The 20889-nt window shown below is 39.3% G+C and overlaps 1 protein-coding gene across 3 annotated transcripts in view; it reads right to left on the reverse strand.

Moving 5' to 3' along the window:
* Positions 1–17573, reverse strand: part of CASK (calcium/calmodulin dependent serine protein kinase) — a 117072-nt gene extending 99499 nt beyond the window's left edge. For all 3 annotated transcript variants that reach the window (XM_053457449.1, XM_053457448.1, XM_053457447.1), the window contains exon 1: positions 17106–17573. In XM_053457449.1, coding sequence (XP_053313424.1) covers positions 17106–17164 — 59 coding nt within the window. In that variant the 5' untranslated portion in view covers positions 17165–17573. The remainder of the gene's footprint in view (positions 1–17105) is intronic.
* Positions 17574–20889: the final 3316 nt, after the last annotated feature.

The following is a 20889-nucleotide window of genomic DNA, read 5'->3' on the forward strand; positions in this document are numbered from 1 at the left end:
CATATTGCTGAAAAAAGTTAATGCTGGTTCTGATATAAAGGTGTCAGAACAAAAATGGGGACCTACACAATATTGCTGATTGGTGTGGTACAGATGTTAAAGTATAAGATCAAAGTCCAGGTTTACCAAACTGTTCACGTTAGTTACGGTGTCAGCTTCAACCGTGAACACCCCCTCCCCCCACTTAAAAGGTATTATTGCTAGGGTTAGATGTGGTTGTGACCAATTTTTTACAGAACTGTTCAACCACTGGCCATCGAGACTGAAGTTGTCAGCAGACAAGGTTCCAAACCCACAGTCTCAAGACATTCCAAAATGGTTCTAAATGCATGTTTGTCTGGAATGTCAGGTCATCCTGCCAAAATCTCTTAAAAACCAAGGTGTAACAGTCACAAAAGGAACCAAATTCATCATTCATGGATCTGCAGGGCTATCTTTGCTCGTGTCAATGGTGAAGCCATGCAGAGTCTTTAGCCAACATGGCGTCAATGGCACAGTAGCAAGATGGAAAATGCTGCCCTCTAAGAACATGAATTGTAGTCTTACGCATCAGAGTACTCCTCAAGAGTTCCAGAACAATGTTCTAAGAAGAGGTGAAGGAACTTCACAAGGTAACATACTATGTGAGGCAGTATTTGGATTATCTCTGGCAGAGTACAAAGTGGAGCCATTCCAAGGTGTTTTGTCTGTCTGTCCGGTATATTTATACAATTGTACAAATTGGTTTTGCATATAAGAGGTAAAGTTGCTAGGTTTACCCACACAACCAAACATTGCCCACATTTCTAGAACAATTCAGGGAACGTTGCACATTTTCATCTTTATGTAGGCCTGCCAAATATTTAAAGAAAGATGATGTTTCTATTTTAGTAAACCTGGTTTTTCAGGTGTTGCCATTTTATATGTAAATGAATACAACTATAGGGCGGTTGTGCTACTTTCACATTAACCCCTACGTAGATTGGCCGTTTAGTTTTCTTTCGTATGAAGGTTAATCTACTGGAAACATTTCTTTGGCAGAAAAAGGCCCATTTACTATTCGTGGCTAAAAAATTAACGTTTACATACATCCAAAACTATAGTCTCTTATGATTTCGAAATCTTTCAAGTTCGTTTTCTACACCCCCGTTCTTTGCTTGCATCCACCGCTAACATTCAAACTTGCCAATTTATTGTTCCATCTCCAATTACTTGTTTAGCATCTCTCTTCCTGTACATATTGTATTTCAAATTCCTCTCTTCCCAGATGCTCGCCAGCTGTTAATAGTATTAAAATTTTACATGACTGTATATGCTTTCATCCTTTAGACACTGATGTGTTTTAAGCGTCAAACGTAAAATTTAAACCAGGACTCCAAAAACCAGACTTTCATTGCACGCATTTATATTAAACAGAGATGAAGGACAACTGGTTCTTCTCTGAATACGTGTGTGTATTCTTTGTAAGATTTTTTTATGTAATAAACTAACCCTGCTGAATGCTTCAGAGTATAAAACAGACATGTTTGGCTACAAAAGCATTATCCTGGGGAATGCCACAGCCACGTCTTTTAACATTAGTAAATTATGTTATTGAAACTACTTATAGATATTGATTTGATTTACCAAAAAGGATCAGCAAGTTAACAGAATTACTGCAGAGATAACTAATTGGGGATGGGCGATTATAAAACATACCGTATTTGCCCTGCGCTTTAGGGGACCTGGATCCTACTCTCCGGCAACCGGTGGACGTCTGCACAATGTGCGTAGACAACCTTCTATGGTGGAGCACCGGCATGACTTAACCTTCCGGTGCTCCAACATAGAAGCCCCAGCGGAAGTGTCGGCAGCGGAGGTTGTCTAAGCGCATCGTGCAGGCGTTCACCAGTTGCAGTGATGCACATAGACAACCTCCGCCGTCGGCACTTCCGCCGGTGCTTCTCCGTCATAGAAGACCCGGCGGAAGTGCCGGCAGTGGAGGATGTCCACCTGCCGGCCCCGCTAATATACCAGGGAGTCTGGCGGTGCATTGGTAAGTCAGGGGGTGGCATATTTAGGGAGCAGAGTGGCATATCAGGGGGGCAGAGTGGCATTTCTAGGGCGACAGAGTGGAATATCTATAAGTAAGCTGCACTATGAATTAAGGGGGGGGCTTAAAATCACTATTGGCTTTCAAAATTTCTGTTTATATATAACATGCTGACTAACTGCATAATAGATACCAAAAATGTTAAAATACATGTATTTGTGTATTAGGTAAAATACTATTTTACCATTCCACTGTGTTTTTTTAAAAATAAATTTTTCTTTAAAATAGCAAACTTTTAGGGTGCAGCCTATATTTGAGCCAATACGGTATATTATATAGTGATTTGTTATTAACTACAGATTAAATTGTTCTGATTTTTTGTAGGACTTTCAGACAGCTGCATAGGAGACATTTACACGTTGCAATTTTGTTATCTTAACCCAAACCACTACAAACAACCTGATTCCTTATCATACTGCCTTGAGGCAATTAATAACATGTCACAGTGCTAATCACTCAGCCAGACACCCTTACTAATTAAAGTTTGAATGGGAATGGACCTCACTGGCATTACCACAAAAATAAAAGTCAGCATAGTGTGGTGTTCAAGCCGTGAAAGCCATGTGACTGATAACAATGCCATCTTCCAGGTCAGTGGATAAAGGAAGTTTACACGAACACTTTCTGAGCTTTTTATGAAACAAAAATCAATAGGCCTCACTAAAGCCCTTTGACCAGATGACCAAAATTGCACGTTACTTATGTACTCAGGAAACATAACAGGAAAAACATAGGACATAGGTTAGAGTATAGCAATGCCTCAGTTATTACTAAATTTAAAGTGGAAGGGATTTTCATGGCCTTTCTTGCCCCCATAATGTTTTTTGAGCATGACCCAGGAAACAGTTTACCACAGTGAAATCTCACCGCTGTAATATCCCGCACCACAACAGCGGACTATACGGAAATACTTCTAGAACCAATCAACCACAACGCGCAATATGGGACTGTCCACCAGTTACCGCAGCAACCCATGACCATGCAGAAATGCGGACATATGCGGCTGTTACCTTGGACACCACTAAACATGCACTATAAATCAAGTTACTGACCACTGTCCATCAGTCATACACATACACGATTCCCACACACGCAAAAGCGGTTTTCATAATAAAAAGTAACTGCTTTTTAAAGGTATGCCTTAAGTACCACAAGATCATTAACACAAATGGAGAAAAGCAGCACACAATGACTGTTCATTTAAGACTTTCGGGGCGACTGTGTTCGAAGGGTGGGTCTAGTAGATCTACCACTGAAGGAGAGCCCTGGCCACAGAAACTGCCACAAACTGAAGCTGACCCAATTGAGGTCGGCATTGAATAAAATACCTGGCCTCGGTTTGTCCATTTTCTGATCTCGTTAAGCGGTTCTGGTTGATGAGCGATGTCCCTTGATCCGCTGCCTTTAGCATTAAATTGGGCCTACCAATATGAGAGACTACAGGGGCAGGTGATCTTGAAGCTTTTACCATTACGAGATTGTTAAAAATGAGTTGGACATCATATGTGAACATTTTACACAGATCTCCACACAACAAGATCTGTTGGTACTAATATATCCCATAGATTAGCTCATCTTTATCATATGCTATAATATTCCAATTTAATCCTTTTAACAGCACAGGAATTTGTATTAAAATGGCTCTTGAAAACTACTAGGGTAATAGGGCAGCTGGAATCTATATAGCCTTGTTATTTAAATCTGAGAGCCGTCTCCCTAAGTTATTCTTTTACTAGAAGGAATTTTGAATAAGGTGATTATTTTTTCATAGCTGGAGGGAGAAAGCTTGATGTGTGCAGTAGGAAGTTGGGATCCATATCATTTCTATATTGCAAATACCCCAGAACGTTACCCACACTAAATATTTCCACATCCAAAGACTGAATCCGTGCAGGATACGCACGCCATAGTGAATCTTACAGGAGAGTTTAATTGATTGAATGAAGAGGCCATGTCACGTAGAGTTTTGCTTCCACCCGACCATAAAAAGGAAATAATTAAACTGGCAGTACATCGGAAGATTGGTAAAATGTGTTCCAGTTTGCATGCATATACATAATTGCTAATTTACCAGAAGAGATACCAACAGTGGTCACCCGGGATTTCCAAATTCTTGTAAATTCCCACTTCCTTCTGGCCAGTTAGCCATCAATATACCGGATGATTCAGATAATCTGCACTAGCACAACCTCGGGAAGGGCTATTCGTAATGTAATGTTGTAGATACAGTTAGGTCCGGAAATATTTGGACACTGACACACGTTTTGTTATTTCGGCTGTTTACCAATATAACTTCAAGTTACAGTTAAATAATCATAATGGACTTAAAGTACAATATCTCAGCTTCAGTTTTAGGGTATTCACATCCAAATTGGAGATTTAGTAATTATAGATCTTTAGTACGTAGAACACTCTTTTTCAAGGGACTAAAAGTAATAGGACAATTAACTCAAAAGTGGATTCAGGGTCAGGGGTGGGCTATTCCTTCACCGATTAAGCAGGTAAAAGGTCTGGAGCTGATTAAAGGTGTCATCTGCATTTCGAAGCTATTGTTGTGAATCCACAACATGCGGTCAAAGGAGCCCTCGATGCAAATAAAACAGGCCACCCCTAGGCTGCACAAAAGAAAAAATCCATTAGAGAGATAGCAGGAACATTAGGAGTGGCCGAATGGACCGGTGAGATCTGCAACACAAAAAGGTCTGGGTGTCCTAGGAAGACAACCGTGGTGGATGATCGTAGGATCCTTTCAATGGTAAAGAAAAACGTTTTTCACAATATCCAGGTAAGTGAAGAACACTCTCCAGGAGGTAGGCGTTATTATCAAAGTCTACCATAAAGAGAAGACTTCACAAGATCAAATACAGAGGGTTCACCACAAGGTGCAAACCATTCATAAGCCACAAGAACGGGAAGGCAAGACTGGACTTTTCCCAAAAAACATAAAAAAAAGCCAGTTCAGTTCTTTGGACAGATGAGACAAAGATTGACCTGTACTTGAATGATGGGAAGAAAAAAGAATGGAAAAGGCTTGGAATGGCTCATGATCTGAAGCATACCACATCATCTGTAAAACATGGTAGAGGTGGTGTGATGGCATGGGCATGCACAACTACCAATGGCACTGGATCACTAGTGTTTATTGATGATGTGACAAAAGACAAGCAGGCGGATTAATTCTATAGTGTATAGGAATATATTGTCTGTTCAGATTCAGTCTAATTCAGCAAAGTTGATTGGATGGCGCTTCACTTGATGGATGGTCAATGAACCAATACATACTGTGAAAGCATGCCAGGAGTTTTTTTTTTTGTTTTAGGCAAAGAAGTGGAATATTCTGCAATGGCCAAGTCAATGGGCTGATCTCTACCCGATCAAGCATGCTTTTCACTTCCTGAAGACAAAACTTAAGGCAGAAAGACCCCACAAACAAGCAACTGAAGACGGCACCCGTAAAGGCCTGACAGAGCATCACAAAGGAGGAAACCCAGAGCTTGCTTGAATTCTGGAAAGCATGGATACCACCAGTCACTACCTGCAAAGGATTCACGACAAAGTATTATTTACAAAAGTGTTGATTTGTCCAATTACATTTGAGCCCTTGAAATAAGGATTATACTTCTAGAATCAGCCAAAATCTGAATACTAGGTTTCTTATCATGGTACAGCATTGCAATAGTGTCCCTTAACAGGAAATTTATGTAGACGTGGATCAAGACCACCCTTAATTCTAACAAAGCCTTCAGCGATACAGCATAGGCTTACCATCTATAAATAGGAAAAGCAAATCTTTGGCTACACCCAGATAAACAACTATTAAACAGGCTAATGCGATTTAAGGATTTGCTTATTGAAGCTTCCATAAAATAAAAAAATAAATGATAATGTATCAAATACAATAAAAACACAAAAAAAAAAATAGGAAAATGAAGCAGCTCACACAATAAGCAGGCTTCAATTAACCAATGAAAAAAAAATCTCTAAAAATTAGTCAAATACTTTTTAATCTCTTCTGGGAAGTGTCAAAATCAATGTGGAGCCACTAAATTCAAATTCTTGCAATGACACTCAAGGAGGCTAAATAACAAAAACGATGATCACAAAAACAGCATTTTACTTGTAGGCATTTACTGTCCCCGACAGCCCAGCTAAGGAAAAACGAATATTAAAACTACTCCGAGGAAGAAGCTGCAGATGCCCTCCTCCTCTGCAGCCTGATTTTTGCCAAATTATTGGCAAGAAAGGGTTCCCATTGAAATCATTGTAAGAGCTTGCCACACATATGAATGGATCCTCACTTGCAGATTTTGCCAAGCCAGCACTGACTGCCAATAAGAATATCACTTACAGAGAAATGCGTTCGGCTGAATAGCTGGGCCACGTATATGGGGGATTCTGAGTCCTCTTAGCCGTTGTATGCCTTTTATTGTACATGACGGCTACAGTGTCTCTTTCCTATACATGGCAGATAGATATTGATAACTTTCACAGAGGGAGTCAGAGGTCGTTAGAGAATCCAGCTTCCGGGGTAAATATGAATGAGCGAGGTGAATCTACTCTTCTGTTCTCTGCAGATACAAGGATCACACTGTGAAGCACAGCAGGGAAGCCCTGATTAAACATTAAGTGTGATCAGCAGCAGGAAACTCCTGCAGGTTTCACTGCCTCCAGGGATTCCCTGTTGGGGCACTTCAACCCTCTGAGAAGTATGACTGCATAGTTTGAGAGTCTGTCATATTTAATCTGTCAACCCTGGCCCAGCAGCTTTGATCCCAGCTAAGAGACCATGTTATCAGTACACACAGTGATCTCTCCTGCAACAGCATATTCCGGACTTGTCATAACATAAAGGTTGAGGAAACCATGAAAGATAGAAAATGTGGCTGGTTGGTGGCACAGATTTAGCACGGCGATTGTTCATCTTTATATTGTAATACATGCAATGTAAAGCACACACCGATGATAACCATATAAGATAACTCTAAACACTGTTTTCAATAGGAGAGAGAGTGCCATATACTAAGGGGGTTGGGTTTACTGCAGCTTCTCCAAAAGAACCCCTGAGAACACTTTCTCCATGGTTCACACAAGTTGTTTTTTTTTTCTTTCCCTGGAAGTGTAGCCAAAACACAGCAAGTATAGTTTTCACATCATCAATGGCCTGCTCTGTGACTCTCGTTGCGATATAGAATAGAGCTTCGAAATACAGTGAATCATTACATGAGCATCTACGTCATTTACACCGATTGACAGAACAAGCAGCTTATTCATCCACCAAAACAGATCACACGTTGCACTCTGTGAAATACACCCAAACACATATTGAACTTAAGTTGATAACACTTTTTGTGCTTTGTGCTTCCATTCCAGACATACGAATGTTTGCCCCAAACAATATCACATTAGCATCATTTAGTATACAGAACTGTAAAATGTAGGACTTGGGAGGAATGACAGATTTGCTTTAAAGGGGGAAGGGAAATACAGTTTTACTCTAAGCATCTCTCTCCCTTGTGTGTGTTGCCCCAAAACGTGTGTTTTTGCAAGACATGGCTTTCATTTGACCAAGGTTGGACCTCCATAATGTACACGCACTGAGCTACAAGATGTTTCATCTCTTAACTAGTCAATGGGGCCTATTGACTAAAGGGAGAGTTAGAAGGAGAGATGCAGTTTCAGATCTGACTTTACTATACATCATGAAGGGCCAACCCTAGTGACCTTTTTCTACAGAAAGTCCTTGGCTGGGGCTGTATAATAGTTTAAACAGTGAGATATCTTCAAAGTTTCCTCATCTATTGAATTATGCATTATAGACGCTCAGCTCAGTCCTTTTGATAGGGGGGAACCTGCAGTTTTGGTTCTTCTCTAAACTGTTCTGCCAACTCTCTCTTTACTGAATAAACCCAAATGTCAAAGTGAATCCCCCTGCCTGCCACAAGCTCCTTCTTTGCCAGTTCTTACACACACAAAAAAAAAGAAAATATCAAAATATTTCTTTTATACAGTACATAGCATCAGGCAAAACATTAAATGTGTTTTCTGGTTAAGAGTAAATTTCGGGGTTCAATTTTCACCTTGTGAAGAACGGTCATTGTTTTTTCTGTACATGGCATATGGATTTTCTCAATAAAGAATGTGTGCTAAACAGGTTTCTGTTACCTGAAGCAAAAGAGCAGGAATGTATTTACTAAACAGGCTGGGCCTAAAATTCCCTAAACTAAACATACTTTTGGTAAGGTCATGCTTGATGGCTAAATTTGTCAGTGTTGACGATTTGTAATGTACGGTGAAGTACTGGTAAATGAACCCAAAGTTTCCTTTATTAGCAGGCACAATTTATTAGTAGATCTAGGATGCAATAATAATACATTCTTATGGTCTGCTGCTGAATGTCAAATGCCGAGGAGAATGGCAGTTCTAAAAAGAAGTGAAAACCATGTGACAATGCAAGGGGGGGCAGAACGGAGAGGACAAATATATATATAGACAACCATGGGATACACTTAGGGTCTACGGAAATACACACTAAATCACAAGAAGCAGAAATAAAGGGAAAGTTTGAACATAACACAAAGCTCCATTACCAGTTGCCACAGATACAGTTCGGTGTGCGTTCTCCTGATTAACTGGGTTGACAACGTCAGCTGGTAGGAAAAGACCCGATTCGGGAATATTTTATGGAAATACCAACTGCCAGTGAGAAAGGCTAAAGAGCAAAATGCTAATTTGTGATAAAGAGCTCCAGGTAATTTTGTCCAGGCTGAAAGCTCATTGTCCAAATGCAGAAAGAGAGACCATTTTGTAACATGATGATGAAGCACCAGTCGAATCTGATAAGTGGAGTGAATGTTAAACTAATGCCAACTAATGAGGTCCCATTTAGTACAAGAGGAATTTTGTATCCATAAACAAGGCATTTTGGCTTTTAAGAGGGGAGGTGTCAAATGTACAGCACTACGGAATTTGATGGCGCTATATAAAAAAATACCCACCAGGCGAGGATGGAAACCAGCGCATCATACCAGTAAAAACTACTTGAAATATTACGCTTTGTTATGAGGGCAGAGGTAAAAAGGAGGGAAAAAAAAACAGTTGTGTAAGGGATGCTTCGTTGCTTTTATGTAACATTTTAAAAATTTTACATTATTTAGCATTTAGATCAAACATTGAATTGCTAAATCGTTTTTTCCCCCAACCCATTTCTAACCAGACTTCATTCCCTAAGAGGTGATAACAGCTTGATCAGGCGTGTAGTTTGTAAAGCCAGAGTATTGTTGCAAATAGCCGCATCTTCCAATTTTTGTGACATGTGGCATCAATATTTACACAACTACACTACACACAAAGTCACATGATACACTCGGCGCTGCGCTCCAATATCCAGGAAGTCTCCAGGTTGAAGGAATTGGTGTCTAAAATAGAGCATCACAGTTAGGCGAGTAATCATGTAAAAAAATAAAGACAAGTTACCAGTTAAGCGACTTTTTGCAACAAATATTAAGTTATACATTACTTCTAACCCGAGGACAATGGGAAAAGGACATAAAAAGTACAGAGAGAGTTCCCTTTTAACTCAAAAACATTATCTAGGCGAAGCAGAGCCAGATACTGCGCCTTATACTGTTTAAATGAGATTAGACCGCACGTTTTGAAGTGAAGGGGCAGATCACAAGCCCCTATTATACAGAATTGAAGCACTTTGCATAAGCATTCACAGATTTCAACTTCACCACATTTTTGACAATAGAGTTACAGCCTGGAATTGAAATGGATTTAATGGAATTTAAAATGGATTTGTCAGTACGGATCCTCACAAAATAGTCCATAAAAATCAAACTAGGAAAAAAAAAAGCCTCAATGGGAGGTAATTTATAAAAAAAAAAAAAAAAAAAAATACTCAAATGGCATGAAAGGAAAAATATCGAAAATCATGCTCGAGACATAAGACGATTTACCAGCCTTTTCCACGGGTTAATGCCAACGGTGTAATACCGCTTTGTATGTGGTGACAAACTATTTTTTAGCACAATAACTTAACAAGTGTTTAGACATGTTACAACTATTTTAATATCTACATAGAAGGGTCATCTGGCCATTATGAAAGCAGAACATGCTACAACAAACCAAACTTGTTTGCGCTTATTGCCTATGGCGATCAAGAGGGTCTAACAACATTTCAAGGCCATCAGAGAGACCACATATACTGCCTACCTAAAATCTTTTTTGGCATGTAGCCAAAAAAATAAAGGTTAGTCTACTTGGGGCATGATTTTTTTATTATAAGTTTTATTGAATTGTAAGAAGAACTGGATACTTATGGATCAGAAGACAGCTACAATGGTTATTCAAAAAAGCCTTGAGCCAGGCCAAAAGAGGAAAGTCAGATAAAGCATGTTTGTGGCATTGTATGCTTGTTTCAAATAGACTTATTTATAACTAGTTTATTTTACCCAACCACAACACTCGGGAAAAACTATACATTTATAGTTGGAATCAGCATCTTGGTCTTATAGACAGACCTCTATTTGAGGTCTGATTATAAGACTACCTCTGAATATAAGGCTAGCATTTGCTCTGAAAAATAACGTGGAATATAAATCAATTGGAAAAATAGTACAGTATTCTAAGCCCCTCTCCATTCTGTAATCAATAGCATGGGTGCTCTTGTTCAGTCTAAGGTCCCTTACACTGCTTGCTAAAGAAGAATGCATGTTAAAGTACTGAGTACCTTTATTCAACACACAAAACAAAAATGAAAAACACTAACATGATCTAGCAATTACAGCCCTTCTGCAGAAGCTGTCTCCTGGTCCAATCTGGCTTTTGTTTCTGGAAGCAGTGACATTAAAGTGTTTCCATTGAAATCAACAGACCTCCACCCACAGTATTCACCAAGCAGGTACTGGAGCCGACTGTAGGCAAGTATATCATGTGCACGTAGCTGGCTTGACACATCTCCAGCACGGCATTTAGTTGGTGCAAATGCACATCAATCCTACAGAATGTTCCTTTGACCAATTACAGAGTTTGGGCGTTTCTACCACACCCATCGCTAGAACGCTTGCAATAACTGGAAATTAGTCTTTTACGTGGGTGATCAGGAATTTTAGTTCAGCCACACTGGATGGTTTTGAGCATCAACTGCCTTTTACAAAGTAATGCCATAGCCTCTCAACCAGATTCAGGATTTTGACTAGGCCACTCCAAAACCTTCAATTTTATTTCTTTTGAGCCATTCAGAGGTGGACTTGCTTGTGTGCTTTGGATCATTGTTATGTTGCAAAACCTAACTGCGCTTGAGCTTCAAGTCAGTAACTGATGGCTGGACTTTTTCATCAGGATTTTCTGGTAGAGAGCAGACTTAATGGTTCCATCAATTATGGCAAGTCAGTCATCCAGGTGCTGAAGCAGCCTCAGAACATCATACTACCATCACCCTTTTGACTGTTGGTAAGATGTTCTTATTGTGATATGCTATATTAGCTTTACTTCAGATGTAACGGGACCCATGTCTCCCAAAATATACCACTTCAGTCAATAGAATATCATCCCAAAATTCTTATGGGTTATCAAGGTATAATTTGGCAAACGTTAAACGAGCCTGTGTGTTCCTTTTGGTCTGCAGTGGTTTTCACCTTGCAACTCTCCCATTTCTGCAGTCTTTCTTATTGTGGAACCCTGAACTCTGACCTTAACTGGGCAAGTGAGGACTGCAGTTTTGTCTAGGTTCATTTGTGAGCTCCTGGATGAATTATTGATGCACTCTTGGAGGAATTTTGGTAGGTTGACTGCTCCTGGGAAGGTTCACCACTGCTTCAAGATTTCTCCATTTGTAGATAATGGCTCTGACAGTGATTCCCTGGAGTCCTAGAGCCTTGGAAATGGTTTTGTAACCCTTTCCAGACTTATAGATGTCAAGGACTTTGTTTTTCATGTGTTCTTGAATTTCTTTAGATCGTAGCATCAAGTACTGCATTCTACCCTACTTTGCAAGACCGGTTGTATTTGATTGATGTTTAGCTCTAACAGGGCTGGCAGTAATCATGTCTGGGCGTGTATAGTGAAATTGAAACAAATTATCAATTATAATTTTGTTAATTATTTGATTTAGTAACTAAGGGGGAAATTGCTTTTTCGCGTAGGACCAGATAGGGTTGGATAGCTTTTTCCTTCAGTTTGTCTTATATAGAGGTTGTATTATATTAGAATTATTTGGTGATCTGAAACATTTAAGTGTGATAAGTATGCAAAAAGAAGAAATCAGGAGGGGGCAATTAGTTTTTCTCAGCACTAAACCCACACAAATTGTACATTTTTTTTTTCAACAAAAATAGGGCTTTTATTTGAAACATGCACTTTTCTTTGCTGATTAACATTGGCCCGATTTATGTTGAACAACATCCCCTGATTACAGACATACCACCACCAACATTTAAGGTCCAGAGGACCATATGCATCCCTAACAGTACACTGTATGATAGTATTTTTAATACTTCTGGCTTATATGTAATAAAAAAAGAAATGGGGGGTATACTTTTTATATGCAATGCTAAGGCAAAGAGATGTAAGGACGTATTATTATTATTATACATTATATTGATAGAGATCCCTTTCGTGATTATGTTGTGTATGCCAGTGATACCACAATGCCATCACCGAGCTTACCGCATTGCTCATTTTTATTTAGAGTTTTGAGATGAATGTCAGACAAGCTCATAGGTGTGATGGTCAGGTGTCCTCATACTTTTGGTTGTAGTGTATCAACAGCTACCGGGTACGTAAACAACCAGTATTTTGTACTGAAAAAAAAAATATCTATATATCTCTGTATCCTCAAAACGTTATTGTTTTTTAATAAAAGACAGTGTATGGAGTGGTAATGAAGACCACAATCTATTTGAAGCATCACTAGCAATGGCAGACAAGATGCTTCTTGAGACACACACACACACTGTGTTTGAACCAAATTTTTGTGTCTCAGAACACATTATTATTTATTGTTTTACATAGCGCCATCATCCATAGGGACGTGAGAAATAAGATTTCCACTGATGGACAGTTATATTATAAACAGGTCTTTTAAAAAGGGACATTTATTATAAAACGTATACTGTAGGACAGTTTTATCCTGTGATGTGCTGTGTGATTTTTTGGATGTATGAAAATATCCACAGGTAAAAGAAACCACGTGGTCACCCTACATAAAGTATTGATTTTGTATTTGTGAGTACCAGGTGACAAATGAGCTCTGCAAGTCATTAGCTGCACATCATTAAGTGCCCATTCATACAGCAGTTGGGAAAAGCTTTATACGCCTAAAAGTTTATTTCAAGAGGTAATGGATATATTAGGCTTCATAGTTTTACATTCATGGGGACACCATCTATGGAAAGAGTACTATATGAAAAAGCATTAAAATGAAAAGCACTTACTGGCTCTGAAGCAAAATCGGTTGTATACAGCTTTAAAACGTGTGACTTCAGGAATTAAATCCTTCTAATCCAGTGAGTGCAAAACTAATCCAGAAAAGGAGTCTCCCTAATTATTGCCAGGTAGCAAAGAACAAAGAAAAACATACAGTTCTCAATATACCGTGAACAGGCACCCAACAGTATCAAATATATTATACTTCAGCAATGATAGCTGATTAAGTACATGATATTTGTGTTATATTAAACAGTATTTTTCAGGCAGTACCTATTGCCCATTTTCTATGACCCTTCATCACAATCATGAGGGAGGTAACGTTCACCAACAAAAACCAAGAAAACACATCTTAAGAAACACAGCTGCTATTTAAAATGACCCAAAATACGTAGCTCCAGTTGAGCTACATGTAGCTGAATAGCTCCAGTTTCATGTTAACGCACACATTTTCGGGCATTAAACTACAAAATATGGAACCTGTTATGATATGTCCATCTGCCACCAAAAACACCATGTATTCCCCATTCGTTACTCATACAAATCATTCTTACATGAATATAGTTCACACACACTTGGGCTATACATGGTTTTTGCACCTGCATTTTTTTTTTGGTGTGCCCACAATCATATAGAGATCTGGCAGATGTGGATATTAGAATAAATCTAAACCGCATAAGGCACTTTTATTTATAAAAAAACAATTTTTTTTAAGATATTTATCATATTTTAAATAATTTTTTACATGCTGAACTAAAGAATGTTTGCGTTCAATAAAAGGGCCTTTACATCTGTTAAACAGCAGCTAGACTTTATTCTAATTTAAGTGTGTACAAAAAGTTCTCTTTCCAGTACATAACACATATGCATACAATTAACAGCATCTTGTTTCTTTTATATAGAATCTGCACCATTTTTATTGTCGTGCTCTTAGTGCTATATACACGTAATAGCCTGAACTTCAGGCCCCGACTCGCCATCTGGCACAAGAAGCCGGTGGCCAACAAAGCTGAAGACTTACCAGCCACAGCACAACTATAAAAACATTATGAGCGGCTACAAGCATTTAACAGCCCCTGGCCTTAAAGTGCCGGTTCCACTTAGTCATCCCCTGTGCAGCCTTGCAGTACTTCAACAACATTTAACATTGGATGCCAAAACAAAAGCTTTGCGAAGTCCTGAGTGATTGGTTACTTCATTGCTAGGTTTAGTTTAGTTCTTTGTCTAGTTAAACTCCCTCATTAATAAACAGAAAAAGATACAAAAAAGTATACATCACATATACCTGATGTTATCCAGCTATACTCTATAGGTAGCTGCATAGACACCAGATAACACTTTAACCATCAATAACCCATATGATGACCGGAGCACCTGTAACAGGATAGGGCCTGAATGAATTAAGTGTGGCATAATAGGCAATGACGACATTCATTAATCAAGCTGTATGGGCAAGTTTTGTAGCTCAGGATAAAAAAAAAAAGAAAAAAAAGAAAAGGTACCTCCAATTTGTTGGATATATGTAGACTAAGTAGCCATTATTAAGTTAACACACACACAGTTTTCCTTCCTGCTGTGGATAAATATAAGCAATCATATGGAAGCTTCCCATAGCTTATTTTTTTTCCTCTTATAATCTCCTATTTTAAGATTTTTAACAGAATGGTGGCAACAGAAACGTATTTGATTTATAGAGCATTTCACACTTGCCACCCCAATGAGAATCGCAGGAGATAACAACGTGCCTTTATTATAAGAGGACTAAGCTCAAGGACTGCAGCAATACAACTGCCCTTTGATCTTCCACCATTGCAGGGTAGTCTTTATTACCACAATTGCATGTTTCGGAGGATAGGCTTAATTGGGAATAGTAATAAACCAACAGAATATAATTAAAAAGTATCAACTCTTATAACTGTGTACAAAGAAACAGATACATTTCAAGACTTTGCAACTATTTTGCGTGACCTTGAGTCAGTTAGGGGAAATGTCAAAATACACAAGATAAATTCGATCAGGCTTGTTCATGCTTAGACCATCAGATCTTTGGAATCAATATATCAGTAGCCTGGAACTGATTAAAACAATGACATAATATACAGCAAAAGCTACAGCGCACATTGTGCCGTAGCCTTCCGATAGGCCATTAGTTGGATAGTTGTGACATAGATAATAAAATCCCTTATTAATTTACCCCTCTGTGGGCAAATGGGCATTTTGTAACGTAATAAAAAGCGTTGGTACTGTTCAAACACTGTCCGTCACAATAACATATACAGCACCATCCAAATCTAAATTAATATATATTTTTGTTTAAATGCTGCTTTTAATTTAGCTAAAATGTTAGATATTTTAAACACGCGTGGCTTTTGTATATTAGTACGAGCTTGTATCTATAATGTAAGCCACCACGTTCTAAAGAGCAAAACAGAAATACAGTAAATACACTATCAAATTTTTAAAAAAGCACACAATTAAAGAGAAGGTAATGTCTTTACGCCACAAGCATGATGGGAATTGGACATAATGCAAAAGTATATGCGTTTATCTAGAAATGTTACAACAAATAGCCTGGAACAACCAACACAAACGATTGTGAGAATAGTTCATTCTTATTGCACACACATTGGGCAACAAAATACTCATTCAAAACTGGCCAGGCCAGCTAAAGAGACAAGGTTTATAGCATTTCCTAAAGGATAAGCTATGTGCCAGCATCAAGGCTGGCAGGGATGGATAATCATTAACTAATTATCACAGAGAGGCCTATCCACAGACAATAAAAAAAAGTCCTACACATGGATCACTAGAATTGTCATTTTGATGCCAATTTAAGCATCATTTACACAGAGAGCCAGTCAAATCAGTAGGCGGTGTTAGTCACTGGAGAAATCATACACACCAAATACTGAGTAATGGACCTCCTACCACCAACAACTTGAAATAAGAGGCTTTTCAAGGATGATGGTGCAAAACAGAACAGACAGGGGCAGCAGAATGTGCCCACGATGCTTAAATGTCACGGCATATTTCTGCCCATAGACTAACATCAGTGATCTCCTCGCAACACAAGTGAACCGTGTACAGCCCAGTCACTGCAATAAAAGCGTGCATTAGCGGGAGCCTCGCTGTCAAAGCTGCGCAGCCCTGGAGGGGTCAAATAAAAAATAAATTAAAAAAAAAACATCTTACTAGCATCAGCAAGACGAGACCACCTTGTGATGATGCCCAATACATCCACTCAATTGTCAGCTGGGGCAGAGCTTTATACCAAGCCATATGGCCACACAGGCAGCTCATACAAAATCATCATTGGTGTGAAATTGGGTGGGTAACACTCAAGACAAGTAATCAGGCACCACCAATGGAAACGCATCTTTAACCATTCCCATGCCCTGCCTGCAACACCAGGAAATCATTAAAGACACAATTCGCTGTACACACATTTTATCTGCATACTATATGCATGTGTCAATCAGTAAGATGTGCATGCATGTAGTGTCCCAACATACAATGATAGCATCTATGGTAGCCTGTGATGAATGCAACTGTGTACATGGAAATCACATTATTATCACGGTAGATTACAGACACAACAGCAACTTACTTCCCAATCACCTCACACAGCTCATACACATCCTCAAACAGCACGTCGTCGTCGGCCATGGTCCTGAGGGGCTTGATTTAAAACCACAAAAGACAAGCAAAAAAAAAAAATGTAAAAAGGAAGTCCGGCAGAGATTGTAAAATCCTAGGTGAATGAACACAGCAATCCTATGGCGGTGACACCCAAGGAAGGAGGGAGAGGTAAAAACCGGCACTCCCGTTTCATCAATGGACCGCGGCAGGCGGCCGCTCTACATGTCAGGGCCGCCGCACAACCAGCGTTCCGCCATCCCCAGGAAACCGAGCGCCTCCCGGCGCCGAGACACACTCAGGGTAGACCGCGCCTCGAGATGCTTTCCAGTCACGAGCGGCGCGCTCCCGGGTTCAATGGCGGTGTCCGTTCAGAAGGTAACCGTGTCCCACATTTCAAACCTGACGCGGTGTCGCGCGCGCTCCTTTCGCTCTCTTCCGAAAGCTGCCCCCCTTCCTTCTCCTCCTGTCAGCGCGCGCGCGTCTCTACCAGGCTCTTTCGTAGCTGACGTCGGGTCGCGCGCACGCGAATGCGCTCCCCACCCGTCTTAATTATTTATTTATTTTAACATAGAAGGGTCTGAGCGCGCCCATCTTATTCCGCGCCCCCGGCTTGAGGGGAGTTTCAGGTCTTTTGACTTACGGAGGGGGAATCTGAAATTATAATTAAAAAAAAGAAAAAGAAAACCAACAATTGCAGTAACTGTGTGAATTCGTGGACATTAAAGCTTAAGTTTACTGATCACCGCCTCGTTTGGCAGCAGCCATCCTGTGTGACTTGTAAGCCAATGGAACATTAATAATATAGGATACTTAATTTGGGGAGCAACCAATAGAGATCATCTTGAGACCAGGTGGGCGGAAGTAGCGTTCGGCTAATGAGCCAATCACTGTAATGGCAAAGTGGAGTGGCAGTTCTAAAAGCCTATGGAATGCGCAGTGAACTGACGGAATAAATCACGTGGCCTACCCCTAGTTGTATAGATTTTAGGCTGCCATTGCTAGGGTCAGGCTTCGATTTTACATCATAGGGATGTATTCCAAAGCGATGCATACGTTTATTTGTTAACAGGATATGCACAATAAACGTTTCCATGTCTCACTTTTATCCCCTTTGTGGGATGTTAAACCCTCTGGTTTTGTGTGATTGTAGTCTTTCACATAAATTGTGTAGTGCTGACTTAAACGAGTCTACTGCTGTAACAGCCCTGGAAAGAACATTGTCAGTACAGTTCATTCTTAACATCATAGTTACATTGTAAGCAATGTGTGACCGCCACATTAGTAATGACACATTTGCAATAAAAAGGTTACAGAATGTACATGATACATGGCTTACCATGAAGAATACACCTAGAAATTTTGACTATACATTAACACCTACATACACTTATACTAACACTACACATTAACATTTACACACACACTGTAGCACCATGACACAGTCACGCTAAAGTTATACTTTCACACACTTTAACACTGTACTCTCACACTTCTACACTAACACACACACCCCCACTCTATACGCGTATCATAGTATGAGGTTAGATGTTGACCCTCTTTTTTTCCCTTGATCTACCATACCCTTGTGACACCACCACAGCAGAATCGAACAAAACAGGGGAGATGGACGGAGGTGGACTTTAGCTATTCTTTATATTATACCGGATCACCAGAAATGGAGAATGATTAATTGTTTATTATTTATTTGGTTATCTTGGTTTAGCTATAAAAATCTTGTTACAAGAAAATGGGAAACCGTTGAAGAGATTATATAAATGAATATTAACCTTGCAATATTAAGTATACTGTAAATGCACTTTATGGACAAAAGTATTGGGACACCTGACCATTACACCATCAGTGACTTTTATGATATTGCATTTTAAATACATATACATTAATATGTAGTTGCCCCCCCCAGCTATAACAGCTTCAACTCTTCTGGGAAGGCTTTCCACAAAAGTTTGGAGTTCCCTGTCCCATTAAGCATACCAAGACATTTTGGAGAATGCTATGGTTAAAACTCTTCTAGAACAGTTTATATTCATAGCAAATAGTCATGATCACTTCCAAAGATGTAATCAGGACTATTTAAATGTAGCTTAATTCAACCATCATTATGCAAGCAGTTGAGCTGTATCACCTGCGTTCCTCAGTTGTATTCCGAAAAGCTAGCTGAATGATGCTAAGCTATGTTTGTTAAGTATATAGTTGCATGGAGTGAAACAGTAAGGACATCTCTCAAAAAAACTGCTTATCTTAAAGAGCAGTAATACTGTCTTGCTATATATAAATAGTGCTGTCTATGTACACATGTAAATGTACCTACACCATTGTACCAGTTGTACAACCCAAGTAATTAATACATTATTTTAAAGTAGATAGAGTGGAGTAGAGACTCGTGACACTACTTTTCTATTATCAAAACAAGTATAAATGTACACCTATTATGATGGGTGAAGTTCATCCCCTGTACACATATACAGTATTTGGTGCCATAACTGATGTGTTTTCAGATGTTGGAGTAAAGAGGCCACCGAGTGTTAGTAAGTATGCGCATAGCCAGTGAAGAGGTTGTATAATCAGTGACGTATCGTGGCCTAGGGTGCTGCACAATGGGCCGTTACAAGGGAGATCTTTGATCTCCCCAACCAGCCTACTTATGCTCTGGAGGCTGTGCCAGCTCAGCCTCCATAGACTGCATTAAAAGGCAATGCACACCTTTAAAGACACGGCCCGCTGCCATATGACATCATATTTTGTCGATCTGAGTCTAAAAGGCCCGCAGCACCTTTTAATGTGTTCAGGATGGCGACAGCAGAGAGGGTGGCCCCAAAGGGAAATACATGACTGTGTATTGTATACACATAAGGTGGGTTTCTGATACACCTGTACTGCTGGTTTTATTATGCAAATACAGTTACATAGGTCTACATAATATACAGAATTATAAAATGTAGGATTTCAGAAAAATCTTACAGTTTTAACTTTCTGTGAAGTGGTGTAATCTGTTCACTGAAAAATAACACCCATTGCTGTTTCAGTTTAGATTGGGTGTTGTCTGCTGCAACGTTTATGAGGAATAAAATTAAGCAATAGTTCATACTATTAAGTGTGGTATTCAAAATCAGGGAACTGTCTCAAATTGATGAATACAAGATAAGATATCTTGAACCTAAGGTGATTGGGAGCTATAATTATTGTTGTGTGATTTTGAAGTGTTGGAACTGGGCTGCCTTTTGGTTAAGACAGCAAAGGGCGCAAATGAGTTTATAATTAGTAATCACTGAGAATGCCATTAATGCCTTGGTTTGAAGATGTAAAGCTTAAGCTTGTTGGCAGCCTTATCAGCTAGTTTAAACTTCACATAAAAGACAAATGCAGGATGCTATCAACAATAAAGCTGCAATGGGAACATTATCTTATCAAAATGTAGTAGCGTTCAGCAGCACTGGGGTAGTTTGATCAACTTCCTCATGTTGACGAATGTCTATTTTCTATTGTAACAATCCATACTCTTCTCCAGTTATGAAATTTGGCCATCACCAACCACCAGGCTCTTTTCTGGTATTACCGCCTTGCTGAAGTTAATACTATGAAGGAATTTAAAAATGCATGGGATAGGCATTAGACTAACCTCAACGATAAGGACCAAATAAAGTGACTAATGGTCCAAATAGTTCCTATTTGCAGTTAAATTCTATGTTCCATTTTTTTGCTGTTACAGCTGCACAAGTGCCCCATCTAATTCT

The sequence above is a fragment of the Spea bombifrons genome, chromosome 2 (genome assembly GCF_027358695.1).
Source record: "Spea bombifrons isolate aSpeBom1 chromosome 2, aSpeBom1.2.pri, whole genome shotgun sequence".
Classification (NCBI taxonomy): Eukaryota; Metazoa; Chordata; class Amphibia; order Anura; family Pelobatidae; genus Spea; species Spea bombifrons.